The sequence below is a fragment of the Canis lupus genome, chromosome 29 (assembly GCF_048164855.1).
Source record: "Canis lupus baileyi chromosome 29, mCanLup2.hap1, whole genome shotgun sequence".
NCBI classification, from domain to species: Eukaryota; Metazoa; Chordata; class Mammalia; order Carnivora; family Canidae; genus Canis; species Canis lupus.
This window is the reverse complement of record NC_132866.1, coordinates 37,518,477-37,541,143: the sequence shown is the minus strand read 5'-3', so window position 1 is coordinate 37,541,143 and position 22,667 is coordinate 37,518,477. Positions and strand designations below refer to the sequence as shown.

Genomic DNA, 22,667 nt, shown 5'->3' with positions numbered 1-22,667 from the left:
TGTTTTCCTTAGAGAAATGTCTATTCAGATTGTTTGCCCATTTTTAATTTGGTTATTTGTCTATTATTATTGAATTGTAAGAGTTCTTTATATAATCTGGATAGTTCTGATATAATCTTATCATATATAGTATAGTATACAAATACTTTCTCCCATTCTGGAGGTTGTCACTTTGGTATATTTATAGTATCTTTTGAAGGAAAAACATTTTTATTGTGATGAAGTCCAGTTCATGTCCTTATTATTTGGTTGCTTATGCTTTCAGTGTCATATCTAAGAAACTGTTGCCTAATTCAAAAGCTACAGAGTTTTCACATCTGTGTTTTCTTCTAAGAGTTCTATGGTTTTAGCTCTTATACGTAGGTCTTGGATCCATTTGGAGGATCCATGATGTAGGGTACGGGTTCAACTTCATTCTTTTACAGAAGGCTATTCAGCTCTCTCAGCACCATTTGTTGAAAGGACTGTTTCTTACCCAATGAATTGCCTTGCCACTCTTGTTGAGAATCAATTGAACATAGATACATGGGTTTTTCTTTTCTGGGTTCTCATCCTGTTCCTTGGTCTCTATGTCTGTCCTTGTGCCAGTATCACACAGACTTGATTACTATAGCTTTGTATTAAGTTTTAAAATGGGGAAAGTGTGAGTCTTTCAACTTTTTTCTTCTTTTTGTCATCTCCCCGTCGGGGAATCAAACCCCAGTCTCCTGCGTGACAGGCGGGGATACTCACCACTATACCAATGAGGAGAACCTTTTTTCTTCTTTTTAAAAAAGGGTGCTTTAGCTGTTCTAGGTCCCTTCCATTTCCATGTGAATTTTAGGAACAAGTTGTCAATTTCATCAAAAATCTCCCCGAAAAACACATCCCCAACACAGCTAGAATTGTGTTAGGGCTCACAGTGACTCTGAAGATCAATTTGGGGAGCACTGTCATCTTAACAATAATGTCTTCCAATTCATGAATATGGGATGTCCTTCCATTTATTTAAGACTGAATTAATTTTTTCCAAATATGTTTTGTAGTTTTCAGTATACAAGCCTTGCATTTCTTTTGTTAAATTTATTCCTAAGCAGTTTATTCTTTTTGATACTATTTTGTGAATACAATTATTGCCAGTATATAGGATTATAACTGATTTTTGTATATTGATCTTTTATCCTGCAGCCTCTTAGAACTTATTGGTTCCAATAATGTGTGTGTGTGTGTGTGTGTGTGTGTGTGTGTGTGTGTGTAGTCCTTAGGATTTTCTATCTACAAGATCGTGTCACTTGCAAGTAGAGACCATTTTACTCTTTCCTTCCAATGTGTATGTCTTTTATATGTGTGCCCTTACCTAATTGCCCTCATTAGAACTTCCAGTACAATATTGAATAGAAATTGAGATCTTTCTTCTTGTAAAACATAGACATTTACAGCTGTAAATTTCCATCTAAGGAGTATTTTAGCTGCATTCTATAAGTTTTGGTATGTTGTGTCTTCATGTGCATTTATCTTAAGGCATTTAAAAACATTCCTTGTGATTTCTTCTTTGCCCTGTGGTTATTTAGGAGCATGTTGTATAATTTTCACATATTTGTGAATTTTCCAAGTTTTTTTATGTTTGAGGCATGTTTTATGTTTTATGTTTTTTATGTTTCTGCTATTCCATTGTGGTTACAGAACATACTTTGTATGTTTTTATTTCTTTTAATTTTATTAAGACTTGATTTATGGCCTAACATATGGTCTGTTTGGGAGAATGTTCCATGTATGTTTGGGAAGAATATGTATTCTTCTGTCTAGTTGGTTTACAGTATTGTTCAAATCTGTTTCCTTAGTGATCTACTGTTTAGTTGTTTTATTTATTATTGAAAGTGGAGTATTGAAGTTGAGTACTATTTTTGTTGAATTGTCTATTTCCCCCCCTCAGTTCTATCAGTTTTTGCTTCTTAAATTTTGGGGCTCTGTTTTTAGGTGCATATATTTATAGTTGTTTACCTCTTGTTGGATTGACCTTTTTATCATTATAAAATCTCCTTTTTTTCAGTAGTAACAATTTTTAGCAGTCTTAGAAAAATCTATTCTTTTTGAAACATCTATTTTTTAAAAAGATTTTATTTATTTGTGTGTATGTGAGAGAGAGAGAGAGAGAGAGCGAGCAAGCATGAGCAAGGGGACGGGAAGAGGGAGAAGGAGAGGGACTAGCAGACTTCTGCTGAGCAGGGAGCCCAACTTGGAGCTCCATCTCAGAACCCTGAGGTTGTGACGTGAGCCCAAGTCAGGTGCTTCACTGACTGAGCCACCCAGGCACCCCAGAAACATATATTTCATATGTCTTCATACACAGCTGTACATTATTGCAGAATTACTAATATATCCAATAACTGCATAACATGGTTCAAAATAATGAGTAAGTAGCAATCTTAGAAATAGGTTTAAAAAATAGCATGGAGCTCAACACAGGGCTTGAACTCAACCCTGAGATCAAGACCTGAGCTGAGCTCAAGTCCTGAGCTGAGATCAAGAGTCAGATGTTTAACCAACTGAGCCACCCAGGTGCCCCTTACAAATAGCTTCTTAACATGAGTCTTTTTTTTTTTTATGTGAGTCTTAAAACAATGCTGTAATTGATTAGAGACTGATATCATATCCATATACCAAAATAGCAGTTTTCTCAACCTTCTGAACAAGTGACACTCTAGGAACCTCTTTTGTGTTTGTTTCTATTAACGTGTCTCTACATGAGTTACAGACCTGTAAGCACATCTTTTCACAGAAATAAAACTGTTCTCATCTTAACAAGCCTGCAGTGTACATAGAAACTTTTTTTTAAAGTATGTGTTTAATCAGTTTTTCTATATACAATACCAAATGGTCAACACATATACCTAATGAAGTAATACTCTTCTAAATTTTCTGAGATAGTGGCATTCTTAGAAATATTTTTTTAATTTTTTTTTTTTTTTTATTTATGATAGTCACGGAGAGAGAGAGAGAGAGGCAGAGACACAGGCAGAGGGAGAAGCAGGCTCCATGCACCGGGAGCCCGATGTGGGATTCGATCCCGGGTCTCCAGGATCGCGCCCTGGGCCAAAGGCAGGCGCCAAACCGCTGCGCCACCCAGGGATCCCCAGAAATATTTTTTGTATACGTATTTAAATAGTTTTCTAACATGTATTACAGAAATATATTTATTGAACTATTATTCTCAACTGGCCAAGTGTGAAAGAATCACACAAATGTCTTTTTCACATATCTAGTAACAATTTTTTTCTTAAAGTCTATTTTGTCTGATAAATTCTATGTTATCTGATGTTAAAGTCTATTTTGTCTGATACAGCCATTCCGGCTTTCCTTTGGTTATTCTTTACACAGAATATCTTTTCCTATTCAACCTATTTGTTCTCGAATCCAAAGTGTGTCTCTTGTAGAAAGCATATTGTTGGATCATGTTTTTAAATCCATTTTGCCAATCTCTGACTTTTTATTGAAGTGTTTAATTCATCTGCATTTAATATAATTACTAGTGAGATAGGGTTTGCTATTTGCTTTTCATATGTAATGTCATTTTTGTTCTTCTGTTTCTCCCTTGTTGCCTTCTTTTGTGTTGAATAGGTGTTTTGAAGAACCATTTTAATTCCCCTGTCATTTCTTTTACTATATGTTTTTGAGTTTTTACCTTAGTTGTGCTTACCATTATCACCTTAATTTTTAACAATGTAGTTCAGAATAATACTAACTTAATGTCAGTAGCATACAAGAACTTTGCTCCTCTGCAGCTGTTACCTTCCTTCTCTTTTGTGCTCTTATTGTCATAAAATTTACATCCTTATACATTGTGTACTCATCAGTACATACTTATAATTATTGACTTATGCAGTTGTCTTTTAATTCAGATAGGAGAAAAAAGTTATAAGTGCCAAATACATTTATACTGTCTTTTATATTTATGTATATAGTTACTTTTACTAGTGCTCTTTATTTTTGCATGTGGATTTGAGTTTCTGGCTAGTGTCCTTTCATTTCAGCCTGAAGGACTCTCTTTAGTAGTTATTGTAGGTTAAGTATCCTTGTGATGAGTTCTCTGTTGTATTTATCTGGGCAATTTCTCCTTTGTTTTTGAAGGATAGTTTTTCTGCATAAAGATTTATTGGTTGATTTCTTTCTTTCTTTCTTTCTTTCTTTCTTTCTTTCTTTCTTCTTTCTTTCTTTAAGATTTTATTTATTTGAGAGAGAGTGTGCAGGAGCAGAGGGACAGGAAGAGGGTGAAGAAGAGGGAGAATTAGATACCTGTTGAAGCAGACATCCTGCTGAGTGGGAAACCTGACATGGGATTTGATCCCAGGACCCTGATATAATGACCTGAGCCAAAGTCAGATGCTTAACCAACTGAGACATTCAAGCCCCTGATACCTCTCTTTTTCTTTCAGTTCTTTGTATATGTTATCCCACTGCTTTCTGCCCTCCAGGATTTCTGATGAGGAATCTACTTGGAGTTTGTTGAGCCTTTTGGATGTGTAGATTCATTTTTTAAAATCAAATTTGGAAAGTTTCAGCCATGATACTTCACATATTCTTACTGCTCCTTCCCCTACCTTCCCTCTTTTTCTGGGACTCCCATTATACATATGTTGGCATGCACAATGGTATCTGAGGCTCTGTTTATTTTTCTTCATTATTTTTAGTCTCTGTTCCTCAGACTAGATGATAGGAATTGACTTACCTTCAGGTTCACTGATTATTTTTTTTCTATCTGTTCAAATCTGCTGTTGAGCCCTTCTAGTTAAAATTTTTATTTAATTATTAGTTGCTATAGTTTTCTTTTTTCTTTTTTAAAAGTATTTTATTCATGAGAGACACCCAGAAAGAGAGGAAGAGACATAGGCCGAGGGAGAAGCAGACTCCCCACAGGGAACCCAATGTGGGACTCCTTCCCAGAACTCTGGGATCATGCCCTGAGCTGAAGGCAGATGCTCAACCACTGAGACACCAGGCATCATCCCTGTTATAGTTTTCAAAACCAGAAATCCCTTTATTGATATCCTCCATTTGGTTAAGCAGGTTCCATATTTCCTTAGTTATTTAGACATAGTTTCCTTAATTTTTAAAATTATTTTCCCCCAGTTTTATTGAGATATAATTGACATATTAAATTATATAATTTTAAGGTATACAATATATGATTTGATACACTGTATATTTCAAAGTGTTTACACTATAAGTTAGTCAACATCTATCACTTCACATAATTGCAAATTTTTTCCTTCTGATAACTTTAAAGATTTACTCTCTTAACAACTTTCAAATATATTATGCACTATTGTTAACTATAGTCATCATGTTGTATGGTACATCCTCAGAATTTACTTAAGGAATGTATACCTTTTGACCACTTTCACCTAATTCCCCTACCCCCTACCTCCTGCTTCTGGCAATCCCAGATCTGATCTCTGTTTCTATGAGTTTGGTTATTATAAATTTCACATAAAAGCGAAATATACACCAATTTTTTCTTTCTCTGTATGACTTCTTTCACTTAGCATAATGCCCTCAAGTTCCAGCCATGTTGTTGCAAAAGTCAGGATTTCTTTCTATTTTATGGCTGAATAGTATTCTATTCACATTTTCTGTATTCATTCAGTGATGGACATTTACGTTGTTTCTATGTCTTGGCTATTGTAAATAATGCTGCAGTATCCATACTTGTTGGCATAGAGTTTTTGTTTCCTTTGAATCTCTATTCAGAAGTGGAATTGCCGGATCATATGGTAGCTCTATTTTTAATTGTTCGAGGAACCTCCATACTGGTTTTCATAGTGGCTGCACCAATTTACTGTTAGAATGGCTATCATCAAAAAGACAAGATGTAACAAATGTTGGTGAGGAGGTGGAGAAAAAACCCTTGTGCACTGTTGGTAGAGTATCTTTTCACATACCTCTTAAGAGGCTATTTGAATATCTTCTTTGGAAAAATGTCTATTCAGGTCCTATGCCCATTTTATTTTATTTTAAAGATTATTTATTTATTTATTTATTCATGACACACACACACACACACACACACACACACACACAGAGACAGAGAGAAGCAGAGATATAGGCCAAGGGAGAGGCAGGCTCCATGCAGGGAGCCCGACATGGGACTTGATCCTGGGTCTCCAGAATCATGCCCTGCGCTGAAGGCAGCACTAAACCGCTGAGCCACCTGGGCTGCCCCCTTTGCCCATTTTAAATGGGATTGTTTGTGTTCTATCTATTTATCTAGCTAGTTGTTAAGTAATATGAATTTCTTATATTTTTTAAATATTAACCCCTTATCAAATGTGTGCTTTGCAAATATTTTCACTCATTCTGTAAGTTGCCTTACTTAATTTCTTTGAATACATTTTAATTTTTTAAAAGATTTTATTTATTCATGAGAGACACACAGAGAGAGGCAAGAGGCAGAGACATGGGCAAGGGAGAAGCAGGCTCCCCACAGGGAGCCCAATGTAGGACTTGATCCCTGCACCCTGGGATCACTCCCTGAGCTGAAGGCAGATGCTTAACTGCTGAGCCACCCAGGCATCCCTCTTTGAATACATTTTAAATGGCTGACTTTTTGTTTTAACGAGTCAAGTGTCTGAGGGCATCTGGCTGGCTCAGTTCGAAGAATGTGAGACTTTTAATCTTGAGGTCATGAGTGTGAGTCCCACATTAGGGGTAGAGATTACTTACAAAAAATAAGTCAAATGTCTGGACTTCCCCAGGGACAGTTGTTAGTGGTTGCTTTTTTTGCTTGTAGGTTTTATTTTCTTGCATGTCTTCTAATTTTTTGTTGCAAACTGGATATTCTAAATAATTTATTCTTACTTTTCAGGATTTATTGTTATTGCTGTTTGTTGAAGCCATTGTGATTTCTTTGTATAGTGACTTTTCTGAATTAATTCTGCAGAATGGCCACTAGAGTTTCTTTTTGGTTATCTTAGTTGTCATTTAATAATTGGGCAGGAGCTCCTTAAATGCCTGGAACCAGTAAGTCTCTTAGTCTCTGCCCAGGGGCTCTGTGTGCCTGTTGGGGCACGCCTTCAGCTCTTGGCTAGGTAGTGGACAGCTCTGTCTTAGCCTTCACTTCCTGCTTCCAAGTCAGCTGGAGCCAGCAGAGGGTCTTCCCAGGGCTTATCTAAGGATGTGCACATGCCTGGGCATACATGTGGCTTCTGGGTCCCCAGGAATACATTGCAACTTCTTACAGCCCCTACGGACCTCTCATTACTGAGCTTTGTCTTTTAAGCTCCTTGATTAGTCTACTCTGCTGTTATTCACTGCCTCAGGCAGCTGTGAAGTTAAATGCCTGTAATTGTTTCTGACAATCAACCCAGGGGAATAGGCTTTTCCAATTGGATGAGCTCTAAGTTAGGTCAAATGCAGACATCCTTGCAAAGGGGATCTTCCAGGGAACCACCAGACAGGTAAAATAATGACAGTTTTCTGAGAATGAGGGCTTGAAAAAGTTTTAGTCCTGTTCTGCACTCTGCAGTGGCTTCTAGGCTACTGATTTTCATGACAGGTAGGGTGTCTTGTTTTTCAAGGCATGGGGAGCTAATTGAGTGGAGAATGGGATTATGGCAAATTAAATGCCACATAGCTTACAAATCTTAGTGAGGTTCGGTTTTGTTTTTGTTTTGAGAATAGATGCTTCCTGATTTGCTCCAAGTCCCTGACTAATTACAAAGTTCTAAAAAAGTTGATTCTGATAATTTTTGCTAGTTTTCTTGGGGAGAAAGATTTTATGGGGAGAGTTTTCAGAGGTGCTTGCTCTACCATTTCATTGATACCTGACCATCCTTTCTTGAGAGCACTTCTGTGATGTCTCTTTAAATTTATAATACACCGGGCAGCCGGGGTGACTCAGCGGTTTAGCGGTTTAGCGGTTTAGCGTAGCCTTCAGCCCAGGGCCTGTTCCTGGAGACGTGGGACTGAGTCCCCTGTCTGCATGGAGCCTGCTTCTCTCTCTGCTTATGTCTCTGCCTCTCTCTCTCCCTCTGTGTCTCTTGTGAATAAATAAATAAAATCTTAAAAAAATTATAATACACATAATCTTTGATCTGATACATCCTATTTTAGGAGTTTATCCTTCGGATATGCTCACATGTTTGCATAAAGACCCTTGGCCAAAGATGCTAAGTGTAGGAATGTTTGTGGTGATCATACCCCACCTGAATGCCTTTTGCTAGGGGAACTGTCATGCACGTGACAGCCCAGCTACCTAGCAGAGTATCCTGCAGCTATTATAGAACCTGAGGAATTGCCCAGAAAAAAGAACAAGTTGGAAATAGTGTGTGAAGTAGGAGCACTTTAGTTCAGAAAAAGAACCCTGTATGCCCATGTAAATAATTTCATGAACTTAGAATGTTCTGGAAGGTTGCACATAAGACACTGTTAATAGTGACTATCTCTGGGGAGGGGCTGGGGTGAGAGGGGACTTACTTTTTCTTATATAATCTTTTGTAGTTGGTGTCAGTTGGGAGAATGAAGAACACTTCTCTGCAGGCCACGCCCACCACTCTCCCTCCTACAGGATTCTCAGGACAGGGGTGGGCCTCCAGGGGGAAAGAGCATGTGCTCTTGTCTCAGCTCTGTGAGTTCATCAGGTATCTTCAGGATAGCCCTGTCCAGTCCTGGCCCTGGGCTGCCACTCATTGAGGGCCAGGAACGGGTACTGGCCAGGGGACCACAGCTCTCTGGGGTAAGAGGAGAGGGTATAACAGCATCCTTCAAGAGCCAGTGATTCTGAGAAAGAAAAAGAGCCCTTCCAGTAATGTCTGTGTCTACTCAGGAATAGGCATATGCACAGCATACAGGTTTGTGCACACAGAGCTCACCTCGTATCCAGTTAGCAACGAATCCCTTTCCACCAGCCTGGAGCATTATTCTCTCCAGTTCAAGAGAGACTCTGGCTGTGCACAGACCCTCACCGGCAGGCAGCTTCAGTCCTCCCGAAGGAGGAGGGCATAACTCCTAGAGGCCCACTGCCTTCTCACACACCTGACAGCCCAACCAGCCTCACCTCTGATGCTCCTTGGGGGTCCTCCGGTGCTCCTCCCTGCTCAGATGTCTGAGTGGCTGTCAGGGCCTCCTTGTCCACCATAGACAGCCTCTCCCACTGAAGGGCAGAGCTAGAGGAGGGCCCACAGGATCCTCACAGAGGCCCTCGAGCCTTTAGAGGGTTGCAGGACTTTGGAAGGACTATTTGTGACCATATCTGAAGGTGTGGGGACAGGACAATGAACAAGGCAATCAGAGGAGGGACCCAAACTCTTCCTCAAACATACAATAAAGTATAAGTAAACTGTCAAGAAATGTAACTATCCAAAATATTTGAAGTCAGTGAAGTAAATAGAGAAGCTCAAGCATAGGAGACCACATATTGTTCTGTGGGTAAAAACTCTTCTGAAGGTGGAGCTCAAATGTAACTTGTATCAAGCCCCGGCACACCTCTGCCTGTTGGGCCTCTTCTCTCCCAGTAGTTCAAGGATGGTATTGGGTCCAGATAGCTGCCCACAGGGCATGAGGGGTGGGTCTCCATGTGCCTTTGCCCAAGGGATTCTAGAAGCCTCTATTCTTCTCCAAGAGGGAGAATGGGGCAGTCCCAGCCAGACTAGGGTACACAGAGAAATGACTCTGCATGTGGAGGGCTCCTCAAGGACTCCTGCAGGGCTGGCTGAGGCTGGACATCCTAGCATGGAGAGCCTGGGGAGCTCCTGTTTTTGGGCATCTGACCTTAGGACCAGGCTGAGGCTCACTTGTGAGCAGTTATGTCATATTGAACTGGAGGGCCTGAGTGAAGCAGTTGCCCTGGAGTGGGTGGCAGGGACAGTGAGGGATGAGCCAGAATATTATTCTAGAGGGTAAAAAAAGAGAGGGGCCTGGGCTGGGAATGTGTGCAGAACCAGAAGAAATAAGAGTGGCATCGCAGGCTCCTCCTTCTAGAAATGTGGATGAGAGGAGGTTGGAAGGCAGCCCAAGAAGGGTTAGGGACACTGTTGATTACAGGTCTGGACCAGTGTGGAGGGGGCGAGGAGATGGGGCAGAAAGGCTAAAGAGTGGGGTGTGGAGGGGGCAGAGGGAGGGGGCAAGGCCACAGGGTCAGCTCCTAGCACTGACCCACACAGCGGCTGGAGGCTCTTTTTTAAGGGGAAGGGTGAAGTGGGAGAGCCCACCAGGAGCCCCCAGGGACAGGGAGTGAGCTCCAGGAACATGAGGGCTTTGGGAAGGAGTTGCAGAGCTGGCCAAGCACAAGGGGAAACTACGAGCTCCATGAGACAGGATTCTATTCCTCATTTGCTGACAGCTCTGCGTCCCCCAGGCCAGGCTGGACCTGAGTATCCCTCCAACACACACACACACACACACACACACACACACACACACACCACCCCACACACAAGAAGATCTCAAATGTGAGCTCTCTGGCAGTCTCCTCTGAGGACTGTGAACAGTAGCCAAGTAACCTGGTGGAGAGGAGAGGATATAGGCCTCTGATCCAGTCCTACCACACCTTCTCTGGGCATCCCTAAGACACTGCAAGTCCCCCTGTTCCAAACGAGGAGCCTGACCTAGATGTGATTGTGAGGGGGACAGCACTTTGCAGAGGGCAGGGGAGAGGTCTGGCCTCAGCCCTGGAGGAGAGGCAGATTGGGGAGTGGCCAGCCCGGTGACAAGCAGCCCTTGGGCTGCACATAGATGGCTAGCCTGGATCTATAGAGTGAAGCTTCCATCCACATCCAGCTGAAAACTACCTACTGCCATGCCGGCCCCAAATGGGTTAAAGCTGGCACCCCAGGTATACTGGGGCTGCTCAGGGTCTCAGGTGGGGGTGTCAGAACCCTGCAAGGCTCTCCGTAACAGAAGAGATGAGAGCCTCCCAGGTAGCCCCCCTTCCCCAGGCCCAAACTCAGCCATTCTGCTGAGCTTCTGGGGAACTTCCAGGACAGCCAGGAGTGTCTAGGTGTCTCTCACTATATAGGCTCCCACACTGGTTTTTCTGTGCCTTGAATACACAGAGTTCTTTCCAGCTTTGGGGCTTTTGCACTTCCTATGCTCTCCACCTGGTATGCCCCTAGTACCTTTAGAGGATGGCTCTAACCCAGCATGAGGGTCTCTGCTCCCAGCTCATCTCCCAGGGAGGCCTCCTGGGACTGAGAGGCTCTGTTTTGTTCATTTGTTTACTTGTTGACCATGCACTGCTCCTGTGGCCCTGAGAGCAGTGACCATGTCTCTGAGAACTTGGCACATAGTAAATGTTCATTACCTTTTAAAAAATGAGTAAGTGAATAGGTCTAGTCAGGAATGCAAATTCCCAGACAATTGTTGAAGAACCCCCCACCAATGAGGAGCTAGGGGAAAGGATGCAGATCCAGTGAGGTGCCTCCTCCTCCTCCTAATCGTCACCTGAAGCAGACATCACTAATGTAGCCCAGTGCATTCAATTCCATGGAGCTCTGACATGAGCTCCGATCCTCACAGTGAGGCCCTCCAGGGAGCCACTAGCTCTTGAGAGGCGATGAGAGGAAGACTAGGGTATAAGGTGCATGTTATGAGTGGGCTGGCAGTCCTTGGGTGAGGACCTTCAGGATGTGCCAAGTCAGGAAGGCTTTCTGGAGGAGGTGACAGGGTGTACAATGGGAGCAGAAAGGGAAGAAGGACAGTTTGGAGGGTGGGTAGTAACATAAGTCTTAGAGGTAAGACTCAAGTAGACATGTCCTGAAGACAGTCAAAAGCTACTTGTGTGGAAGGAAGGCACTTGTTAGGCTAGCTCAGGGGCCCACTTGCCTGCCTTCAGATAGCTCCCACAGCATGTCACTGCCTGCCACCAAGTAGAGCCTTCTGGTTGGCTAGCTGGAGGGAGAAGCTCGTGGGATGCATGGAGAGGAGTGACGAGCGCTGCTGACCACACACACCCAGGAGTGAGGCAGCATCTCAAACTCTCCCAGGTTCTTTATGACAGAGACGAGACACCAGCCCACCTATATGTCTGGATAGTGCTACTCCCATGCAGTTGTGCCACCCGATACAGCCTTTCCTGACACCCCTCCAGGATGGTCCTCGGCTTCTCTGACCTCCTCGTTCCCTACCCCCATCTGCCCTGGGCACCCTCCAAGCTTTGGTTATATACCAGCTGGTGGGGGTAAGTCTGCCGTCTCCAGGAGCCTGTCAGCTAGCTCAAGCCTCAAGTCTTGGTTTTAGAAAAAGAATATGCTTTGCATTAGGCTGATGACAGAGCCATTCACATTCTTTGGAGAAAATTTGGGAAGTACTTGACAAAGATAAATGAAGAGCAAAGAGGGCATGAGAAGAGGCCAGTATGCGGCACGCACCCTGATTAACCTTTCAGTGTGTATATACCAGTTGGTTTTATGAGCACACGTACACGTGTATGCATACAAAAACACATACAGGCACACACTGGCATACCCACGCACGAGTGTGCATGTAACACACGTGCACACTCCTGCACAAAGCCTACATGTGCAATTACATGCACACATACGTGCTCATATAAAAAGTCGTATGTGTACTCTTGCACACACACACACACACACACACACACGGGTGTGTTGTGCTTTAAGCCATGCCTGCTGTCAAGAAGTGACTTCTGTCCTGTGAGGTGCCTTGTGGAAACCCATCTCTGGCTCCACTTCTGGCCTCCTCCTACCCTGGCCTTCCCTGGCAGGTGTGCTAACACTCTGTATTACCTTTCACATTAATTTTACAGGTGAAAATTGATTACTCAGGGATTTTTGTTGCCATGAAGCAATTTGCTCCTTGTTGAGGGCTTTCCAGCATCCTTATTTGCACAAGACTGAAGCCCCCCACCACCCTCCTTTCTGGGTTCAGAGGTGGCAGCTCTGCAGGGTGCACAAGGACCTTCATACCGTGTCCTCTGTGCATGTGATGGGGTGGGTGTTAAGAGCTTTGTGGGGGAAGGGGTTTCCTCTATCTTTCCCTTGACAACTCCTGCCCTCACCACCCCCACAGATACTTTTATCAGGCTCCTCAGGAGAGCCTGGTTTATGTCATGACCGGTTTCAAGTGGGGAAGTCACCTGCCCCAGCCCCTCCTGCGGGGTGGCCCCTCACTCTCCTCCTGGACCTCCCACACACCTGCCCTCCACCCCCTGAGTTTCACTGGGTTCCACTGCCCTATGTTTCTGCCCTCCTTTCCTTGAATGGCTTCTGATTGTCCCCCCTGAGCATCGCCCTTCAGTCCCATGGCCCAGCTCTCCAATCTGAGTTCTGATGCCATCTTCAAGAGTTTTGAGTCCCCCCCCACCCCCTGCTGCCCCGACACCCAGGGAGGCAGGATCTCTGGGGACTGGGCCTGGCAGGTGTCTTTTCTGCAAATTCCGAGAAGATTTTTCAGGTTCAAGAGCCTCTGTCTAGAGGAAACCCCTGGCCCAGCCTGCCGGCCTTTTCTGCTACCCACACCCCTGTGGCAGCTCCATGCCGCTGAGTCTTGGCGGGGGGCGGGGGGGGGGGGCCAGCGTGGACCCACGGCCTGCAGAGCCAGCGGAGCGGGACAGCACATGACTCCAGGAAGAGTTTTCGGAGACACCTTGTCCTCTTGGCCTCTAGGAGGCAGAAGCAAATGGACGGATTCTTGGAAGTCTTGTGTGAAAAAAGACATCACTAATCCTCCATGACACTTTAAGGCATTTCCTGATGGAGGGCATTGGTACAGGTGGAGATTCTGATTCTCAGATGACTGAAGGGACATGCGGGTTCTGGCTTCCCGCCTGGCAGGGGCCTCCTGCAGGGCTGTCCTGCGGACCTACAGTGGGACCCTGGCGAGCAGGCAGGCACACCAGATAGCCAGCCAGTAGGGGGACCTTAGAAGGGTCTTCCTCAGCTGCTGCAGGGTGTCTTGGAACATTTGGGAGGAAGCAGCTCTGTGATCAAAACTTTGAGAAATGCTCTATCCAGTGCTCCCTCCAGAGTGGGGCTGCCACAAAAGGGTGACAGGCCAAGGTGTAAGTGGGCCGAGAGCCAGCTTACCTCCTGCTTGTGACCATGCCTTCCTGGAGTAAGGAGGACTTTTTTCTAATTAGACTAGAATTTCCAACACTTCTTGGATCTACAAGACACTGAAAAGCCCTGAGTAGGGAGCCCAATGTGCCCAGCATTGATCCAGATCCCTGATCTCCTGTAGCCCATCAGGGAGCACAGGCCAGAGGCCACGAGATTCTCGGGGGCCAAGCTGGCCCCATGTTTGCACCTCTCTGTTCTGCAGCTTTAAGCAGCTTCCAGGCTCTGCTCTGGGCCCTGTCTCCTCACCTAAGAGTCATCGTGGAGGTTGTGGCCAAACTGCATTGGTTTGCAGGTTGATGCAAACCCAGATAGCAGCTCCACCGAGAGCCACCTGCTCAGTGCTTGTAATCATAGTGACCACACGGCTGGGGCATTGTGCAGGTGAGGTCAGATGAAGTGGATGGGAACGACACTCTGCGGCAGAAGCAGAGGACAGTGGGCTGGGCTGTCCTGCACCCCCTCCGTTGGGTGCTGATGGCGTCCCAGCCCCTGCAGTGGAACAGGGCATCTCTCTGGGCCTCTGACCCCTCCCTGTAGGATGGAGTAAGGGGACAGGCTAGACGGAGGGGTCCTGTCCTCTGCCCCTGTGCTTCCTCCCCATGTCATCCCTGATTTTTGGTGCTCATCGGATGTCCTCCTCCCTCCCAGACAGGGCCGGTCATGTGGCCTCCCTGTCCTGCCAGGCTACTGGTTCATCTCTCTCTGCCCTCTCTCTGCTGAAAGGCCACAGGAGAACCAGGGCCCTCCAAACTGTATTTGGCTCTCAGCACCGTCTTGTGAGAAAGAATGTTATGTGTGTCGTTTTCGTTCCGAGCTGGGGAGGGTGGACTGAGGCTTACAGTAGCTGTGAACCAGTCAAGGACGGTCTGCTAGTGACACCACAGTCCATGCGCAGCTCACTGCGAGTCCCCTGTGCTTCCCTACCATCCAGGGACCAACCACTCTCCTGGACAGAGTGGCCTGCTGTCCCTCAAGGCCAGGGGACGGCCTAGCTCAGGTGATGCACTTTGGGGGACCCAGCCTCAGGGTCTCTGCCCCCCTCCCTGGCCCAGGGCCCTGCAGAACCCAGAAGTCTCACCTCAGACCTGCCCTCCCAGCAACCACTGCAGGGTCAGCTTTCTGGCAACAGGCTTCCAAATCTAGAGGCTGTATCCCCTCGGCAAAGGGAGCATTCTCTGAAGGCAACCACTGCCGGTGAAACCAGGCCCCTCAATGTCAGGGCAGCCTTTCAGCGTGGCCAATGGCCATGCCAGACAAATGGAAACTTTTGGGGGGCAACTGACAGATAGGGCCTTGCCTCTCCAGCCCGGCAGGAATCTGACAGTGGTGAGCAGCCAGCTTCCTCTGCATTTCTGCTGCTGGCACCTGTCAGGGGGGCATGTCTGGGCTTCCTTTGGGGGTGCTTCTCTTCTCACCTTTCCTCAGTAGAGCATTCCCTTTCCTCCTCTGTTCTCAGAAGATGAATGCTGGCTGCTGGTATCACACAATGACAGGAAAACCACCTCACTCCGTAAACTGGCCCGGCCCGGGGTTGTCACCCAAAGGGAAGCCTCACTTGTGAGAAATTAATTTACTTCTTCATGAGCAGGAATCTTGAGTGTGGCCTCTCCGAGGCCTTTTGTAGGGTAGTAGAAAGGGCCAGAGTGTGGCCTTCAGCAGCCCTGGTGGTATTCACTTGCCCATCCCACTCTGGTTCCTGGGCCAGCTTAACCACTGGTGGGCACCAGGGCAGTGTCCTGGGTCAGGTCACTCCATCTCTGCCTGGTGATCTGTATAGTGGTCGATGGTCCATACTCTGACCACCTCTGCCAGCCAGGACTAGGGAGACTCAGTGTGAAGGGGCAACAGGACCTGGGGGAACATACCCCGGTCCAGAGCACTGCTAGGATCTGACCCCCACCCCTTCCTTGGAAGGACAGGACCCACAGCCAGGTCTGTGTCTTTTCTTCCCTCCTCCCACAGGTGGCCTGGGTCCCACCTCAGGACCTCACCAGGACAGAAGAAGGACCCCCCTCCTACCTACCTTTCCTCCCTCTCCAGAAGCAGAAGCCAGACTAGGAGCACCGATGGTTCTTCTTATACACCCCCAGCTCTCCCTCCAAAGGGCGTGTTCTCTCTAACAGCTTAGTACCTTCTGGCACCCTTTGCAGGAGCAGGGCTCTCCTGCAGAGATCCAGGATCTTCCTGTCCTCTCAGCCTCCACCCTTGGTACTCCCAGGCTCTACCCCGGAACCCCCTGGGACTGATGAGGACTCCCTGAGGAGTTGTGCCCTCTGGATGCAGACCCAGGACACCGGCAGAATGGACAGAGAGGGTGAGCCAGAGCCAGGCCAAGTGGAAGGAGGTGCACCAGGGCCTCTAGTCTTTGGGCAAGGGCTCTCCAGGGCCTTGGGAACATCCTGTTTTCCCAAAGTGAGTGTTGAGGTATAGAGATGTACAGAGGTAAGGTAACCCCTCAGGGACTCCAGCACCATCCCTAAGGGTGATGCCCATCCCCGGCATTCAGTCCCCATGTAGCCCACTTCACCCCTCTGTATTGCTGCCATCCTCTGATCCTTGTGTACTGGGAGGGGCAAGGGCAGGCCTACAGAAGGCAGGAGGGGCTGGGCAGAGGGGAGGGGCACCCTGGCTTTGGGAAGAGTCTGTGAGTTAGTTATGAGTAGTTACATGCTGGGTCAAACAACATGGTTAGTTACTCACCCTCAGGGCAGGTGGGCGGCTCGCCCCCAATCTGTTATGATGTCAGGACGAAGGGGAGGGCCACAGGACATGGACAAGTGCTGGTGGTAGGGCAGAGGCCTGGGAGGTTCCTGCCCCCAGATGGGGATGGGGGAGGTCATTTATTTAGGCAGAGCCCTGACCTCTGTGGTATGAGGGAGGCCAGAAGGTTAGCTGTCCTCCCCAACTCTGCCTACCCCCACCGTTTCCTTCAGTGATGCCTAAAACCATAGTGATTTGTTTGCTCAGAATGTGATTCCCCCAAGGTGAGTGTTAATGGGATGGTTTTAGGGAGATGCAGAGGCCTGTGCGGCTTCCCCAGTGGACATCAGATAGTGCCCGATTGGTCCAGGTCTCTTGGGGATTGCATCGAAGCTGAGGAGAACTGGCACTCCTTCCCCTCCCCCGGTGGCAGGCACAGCCCATGGGTATGAGCTCCATAGGGGAACCATGGCCACTCAGGGAGTTGACAGGCTCACAGGCCACACTGTGTCATGCAGGTTCCTAGTAAATGCTCTTAGCAAGGGCTTGGGAAAAGAGTGTTGCTGAGTGTAGACAGCCCAGGCTATCTCCCAGGGGAGCCTAGAACCTCTGGACAGTGTGAGTCCTGAGAAGTAGAAGTTTCTAGAAGTGCTCGGTTTATTTTACTTTGTGTCTTGCCAACCACGCTCACAATTGTGTGTCTCAAACCCTGCTTTATACCCGGAAACAATAACTGAGAGAGTAGCATGCCTTGCCCACGACACTGAGAGGTTGGAGATGGAGCTCTGCCCACACAGCTACTCTGGGTGACAAGGGGGCCAGTGGGCTGGAAGTCAGCGCAGGAAGCAGAGCCCCACTGTCATCTGCCCCCTCACCCTCTGTGCCCGCTCTTGCGTGGTCTCGCAGTTGCCATTCAAACTGGCAGCCGGGCCTCCCCTGACCCCAGAGCTCAGGCCCCTGAGGTCTTAGCCTATGCAAGGCCTTCGTTGTCCTTGTTGACACCCCCTGTGGGGGCACTTGGGTTCCTGCTTCCTCTGTTCTGCGATGTCCGTCAACCCAATTTAGGTCACCTTCCATCTTCCAACCAACACCTGGCAAGTGGTACCTTTTAAAAGACAGGAGCAGGTGTTTTCACAGAGGGGCCTTTGTTCTTGGGCAGATGAGGAGAGGGAGGCTAAGGCCTCGGGGGCCCCGAGATGCTCCTTCTCCCACATCAGCTTCCCTCGGCTGTGGCTCACAGAGTACTCAGAAGTCCCTGAGCTCAGGTGGCTTCTTCCTGACCCATGTCATTATCTTTTTCGTTCTCAACTTTTTGTTTATTTTTTTTAAGATTTTATTTATTTATTCATGAGAGACACACAGAGAGGCAGAGGCAGGCGCCCTGCAGGTAGCCCGATACGGGACTTGATCCCAGGATCCCGGGATCACGCCTTGGGCCGAAGGCAGATGCTCAATTGCTGAGCCACCCAGGCGCCACATTGTTCTCAACTTTTTAAACATAAATTGTTTCAAAGTGTGTCCAGAAAAGTGCCTGAGTCACAAGCGTGAAGCCCCAGTGATTTTTCATGGGATGAATACATGGGTGACCGGCCCCAACCCCAGCAGGGCCCTCGGAGCTTGATGTACACGGGATCCTGATCCCATGTGCCTGGCTTTCGTGCCTGGCTTTTTTAGCTGCACATGATTTGGTGAGATTGGTCCTTGTGGGTGGTTGACTCTGTCTAGCCTCATTGCTGTGGGGCTCTCCTGGATGAATACCCCGCAGCTCTCGTGGAGGGCAGCCAGCAGCATCCCAGTTAGTGCCATTGTGAATAGTGCTGCTATAAATGCTCCTCGATGTGCCTTTTGGTGTGAATATGTCAGCATTTCTACGGGGGCTACACCCAGGGAGGAATTCCTGGGCTTTCCAGGCACAAGTGGACCATCTTCCCATGGGACCCTACCAGTTCTTGCTCCCACTGCCAGCTGCTCAGAGTTTCCACTGGGCCACAGCCTCTCTGGCACTTGGCACTTTCTGCCTTTTCATTTTAGCCATTTTGGTGGGTGTATGGCAGCGTCACACTGTGGTTTTAATTTCCCTTCCCTGATGACGAATGAGGTTGACTGTTATTTCCTTTTTCTTACATTTATCACCATGTTAGAGATCTGTTTTTATGCAATGCCTCTTCAACTTGCCCATTTTTTAAAAATTGAGTCTTTTGACACTGTTGATTTGTTGGAGTTCTTCATATATTGTGGATATGAGGCCCGTGCTGGATATCTACATCTACATTTGTATCTGCACATATATGCACAGACACACACAGACACTTATTCAACAGATCAGTGCCGAGTGCCCCCATGCACAAACATCACAATTATTGGGGCACAGCAGTGAGCAGGAGAGACAAAGGGCCTGTACTCATGGAGGCCGAGTTCTCCCTAGAGATTAATGAGGAAATAGGAATGTGTGGACTGCAGTACAGTAAGGAGAAAAGGGGGCAGGAAGTGCCGCAGTGGAGGTTAAAGTCTGTAAATATGTCACTGGGCAGGTGACGTGTCTGTAAGGACCTCCAGGGAGAGCCTTGCTGATGCAGGGGGAGGGAGGGAGGACAGGACTTCGGGGGCTGGCACACAGTGAGCAAGGGCTCAGTGGAATGTGGCAGGCTTCAGATGGGGACAAGTCGTCGGGTCACTGGGACTCTGGCTTTCCTTCATTGGGGGTTTTAGGCAGAGGAGGATGGGCCCTGATGCAGACTGAACAGGCCCCTCACCTCGAGCCTCAAGTGTAGGTGGAAGGAGGGACATGGATCAGAAGTCTGTTGCAGTAGGTCTAGCCTCCTGTCCCAGGGTCCCCTCTGTCCCAGATGTCTGCACTGGCGAGGGTGTCCAGGGTCATGGTCATGGCTTCCCTGCTCTTTGCCTTCCTTGGAGTGTCCTCTCATGGTCACCGGATGGAGACGCGGTTCTTGGCCTCACATGCAGCTCTCATCATCTGGGGTATCCTTCCTCTGTGCCTTGTCTTTCCAGAAGCTCCCAGGAGATGTCTACTGGCCATTCCACACCTGGATCATACTCTACTTTCTAAAGCCAAACCTGGCAGTCTCCATAAGCCCTCCCTACAGGATCTTACTCCCTGCACCCAGCTCTACCCACAGCTTCAAGCAAGGGAACAGGCCAGCAGGGGTCAGCCCTGGCATGCCCATTCCCCCACCTCTTTGGGCACCAGGAAGGGTATAGATATAGTCCAGATTCATACATGAATGCTGAGGTCACACCTGTGAGCAAAGGAGAGAATGCCCTCTGTGTCTATAGGGACATTCCCATTGTTGAGACAATGGGCAGAAGGGCCCTCCTTCCTCCTGGGGAAGCATCTACCTTATTTTGGTCCTTGGGGATGCTGGTGAAATCTGTAGGTGAACACCTGGGAGAAACAGCTCTGTGACTGTACAGGAAGGTGCTATGGAGCTGCATATCAGCTCAGCCACCCCCTCTGGGCTGTACCGTTTAAAGCAGCAGAGGAGAAGACTTGTTCCTTGTTCTGGGTGCAGGGGGTGTCAGGCGTGTTAACTGCCCACATGGACTTCCTGAGACCATACTGTGGCCACCTTAGGGCCCAGATGTCACACAGGGTTGTGGGTTAGAGCTGAGGATCACAGGGTGCCTGGCAGGCTTCCCCAGGGCAAGAACCCAGGCTTCACCCTTCTTGGTGCTCTGGAGCCATCTGAAAGGATAGGGTGGACAGACAGGCCCAGGACCCAAAAGCCAGGCGAATCCCTGGCTAGTCATCTGCAGAGGCCACCATAAACTTTGTATCTTCCAGCTGACCTGAAATGAGATGCAGAAGCAGCAGGGGGAAAGAGCAATGTGAAAGCTTGGAGGGCTGATGTGCCAGTGGTCTGTGGCCCTGGCCATTTCTGCCTGGTGCTTCTTCCTACCCCCCCACCCCACGGCCCACCCATAGGAGCTGCACGAGGCTGCAGTTAACAGTGCCAGGTGCTAGAGCAGTGAGACCTGGGCTCCAGTCCTAACAGAGAGTGAGGGGTTGGTGGGCAGAGCTCCAAGAGATAGACACCTGTTTCCAAACTCTTGCATCATCTAGGGGGAGGTAGGTGAGGGGACCCTGCACAGCCCCTAATTATGCAAGACAGAAATAACCGTCCACTGAACTCAGCCTGGTGACCAATCTTGGGACTGTTAAGAGAGCAGGCCAACAAGAAGGGGTACCTGGGAGGAGAGATGCTGTCTCACCAGGCTGCTGGACAGAGGGTGGGCCTGTGGGCCTGGTGTGGACACAGAGTCACCTCTGCCCCTCCGAGCCCCGGGGCTTGCGAGTGAACTCTCTTGGGCTTATCTCAGCCTATCTCTGGGCATCCTCTCCTCTCTGTAGCGTGCAAGCTGAGAATCTCCCTGCTCCTCCCTAGTGGTGACTCCCCCATTTGTTTTCCCACCTCAGCCTCGGAGCCCTCCAGTTCCAGGTCTCCCAGGGAAGGTGCTCTTGGCTCAGTCCATCTTTTCCATCCAAATTATCAGAGCTCAGGTTGGGGTCCACGGCAGGCACACGATGGAGGGGGTGACGTGTCACCCGACAGGATTCCTTCGGAGTGCTGGGGCTTCTGGGGGTGGAATGACGGCTCACTGTGCCACGTGCCAGGCCCGCCCCACGCCATGTCTCAGATTAGTCCTCCCACAAAAGCAGCTGCCGTATCCCCCGTGTTCACTCAAGGAGATGGAAGAACAGAGTTCCGTGTGACGCTTGCGTCCAGAGTGAGCGCCCCGTCAAGGGAAGCATTCAAGCCAAGTGCTGGCCAAGCACCTGCTCTGTAGTGGATATCTACGATGAGGTGAGGTCGCAAAGGTGGAAGGGAGGCTCAAAGGGAGGCGATGGGGCACAGCGGGGCTCTCCGCGAGCGGGATCTCGCCGACGCGTCCGCTCGTACCCGCCGGAGTCCCGACCCAAGAGCCCCCCTTCGCCCGGTGGCACATCGCGCCCCGCAGCACTGACGCGCTGGTGCGGCCGCCGGACTGACAGCACGGCCCGCGCCCCTGCGCTCCCCGCGCCCCGAGGCCCCTGCCCGCCCCCGCCCCCGCCCCCGCCCCGTTTCTGGCGCGACCCCGCGGGCCTCGGCCCCACCCAGGCCCTCGGGTGCCCCGCCCCGCCCCGCCCCGCCCCGCGCGGGGCCGCGAGCGAGCCGGAGGGCAGCGGCCCGGGAGCCCGCGGGCGGGCGGGGCGGGGCGGGGGCGGGTCTTCCTCGGCCTCGGGGAGACGAGCGGCCGCGCTCGGGGCGCTCGCGGCGCCGGGGCTCAGGCGGGGAGCAGCGGCCAGGATGTTTCTGGAGCCCCAGGTAGGGCTGCGGCACGTGGCAGGTGCGGGATGGCGAGGCGGCGACGTGGGGGCGCGCGCAGGCCGAGCCCTCGGTGGCGGCAAGACCGCGGGCAGGGGTTCCCGCGCCGCCGAGAGCTCGGGGAGAGGCGCTGTGCTCCGGCAGTCAGTGGACCCTCCGCACCAGCCTGGCCCTGCTCGGCCGGCCCCCGAAGGAGCCTCCCTAGGGAACCACTCCCGCTGCAGGTCTCCGCCGGGCACCTGCTGCCAGGTGGGCGGCGCCAGGGCTCAGAATGGGGATGCCCTGGGCTGCTAGTGCTCTTCCTGGCACGGCTTGCTCATACTAGTGATCGGCTGTGGCTGAGGGGCACCTGCACGCGTCGCAGGGGCCCTTGTGGTGTGAATAGGGCCAGGCAGGCAGGAGACAGCAGCCCCAGCAGCATGACCAGGGGGAGGGTGGCTGCCTTGGGACTGGCAGTCAGGTTTGTTAGAGCCCGGACAACCCTGGATCCTTTCCCAGACTTGAGGGTGCAGAACCACCTGTTTGCCCTGGAGGAGGTGGGGGAGAGGAGGAGGTCTGTGACGAAGTGGGCTCGTGGGAGGTGTGTATGTGT

General features: G+C 49.1%; 1 protein-coding gene and 1 long non-coding RNA gene across 15 annotated transcripts in view; one reads left to right on the top strand and one right to left on the bottom strand.

Annotated features, from left to right (window-relative positions):
- The window catches only part of RASGEF1A (RasGEF domain family member 1A), a 216,602-nt gene that overhangs the window by 162,948 nt on the left and 30,987 nt on the right, over nucleotides 1–22,667 (top strand). Inside the window, exon 1 of one of the 14 annotated variants that reach the window (XM_072806223.1) lies at nucleotides 16,245–16,365. The exons of 11 other annotated variants lie outside the window; for them this stretch is intronic. Coding sequence is in view for 1 of the 3 variants with exons in the window: in XM_072806216.1 (XP_072662317.1) it covers nucleotides 22,058–22,075 (18 nt within the window). In the remaining 2 variants the exon portion in view is untranslated. Of the gene's footprint in view, nucleotides 1–16,244; nucleotides 16,366–21,416; nucleotides 21,575–21,977; nucleotides 22,076–22,667 lie in introns of those variants that run through there. 2 more of the 14 variants (XM_072806219.1, XM_072806216.1) reach the window with 2 other exon arrangements.
- LOC140621194 (uncharacterized) lies at nucleotides 18,963–21,746 on the bottom strand. The gene is made up of 2 exons (XR_012020944.1): nucleotides 21,182–21,746; nucleotides 18,963–20,558 (listed from the first exon to the last, which is right to left on the bottom strand). It is a non-coding gene; the product is annotated as an uncharacterized lncRNA (long non-coding RNA).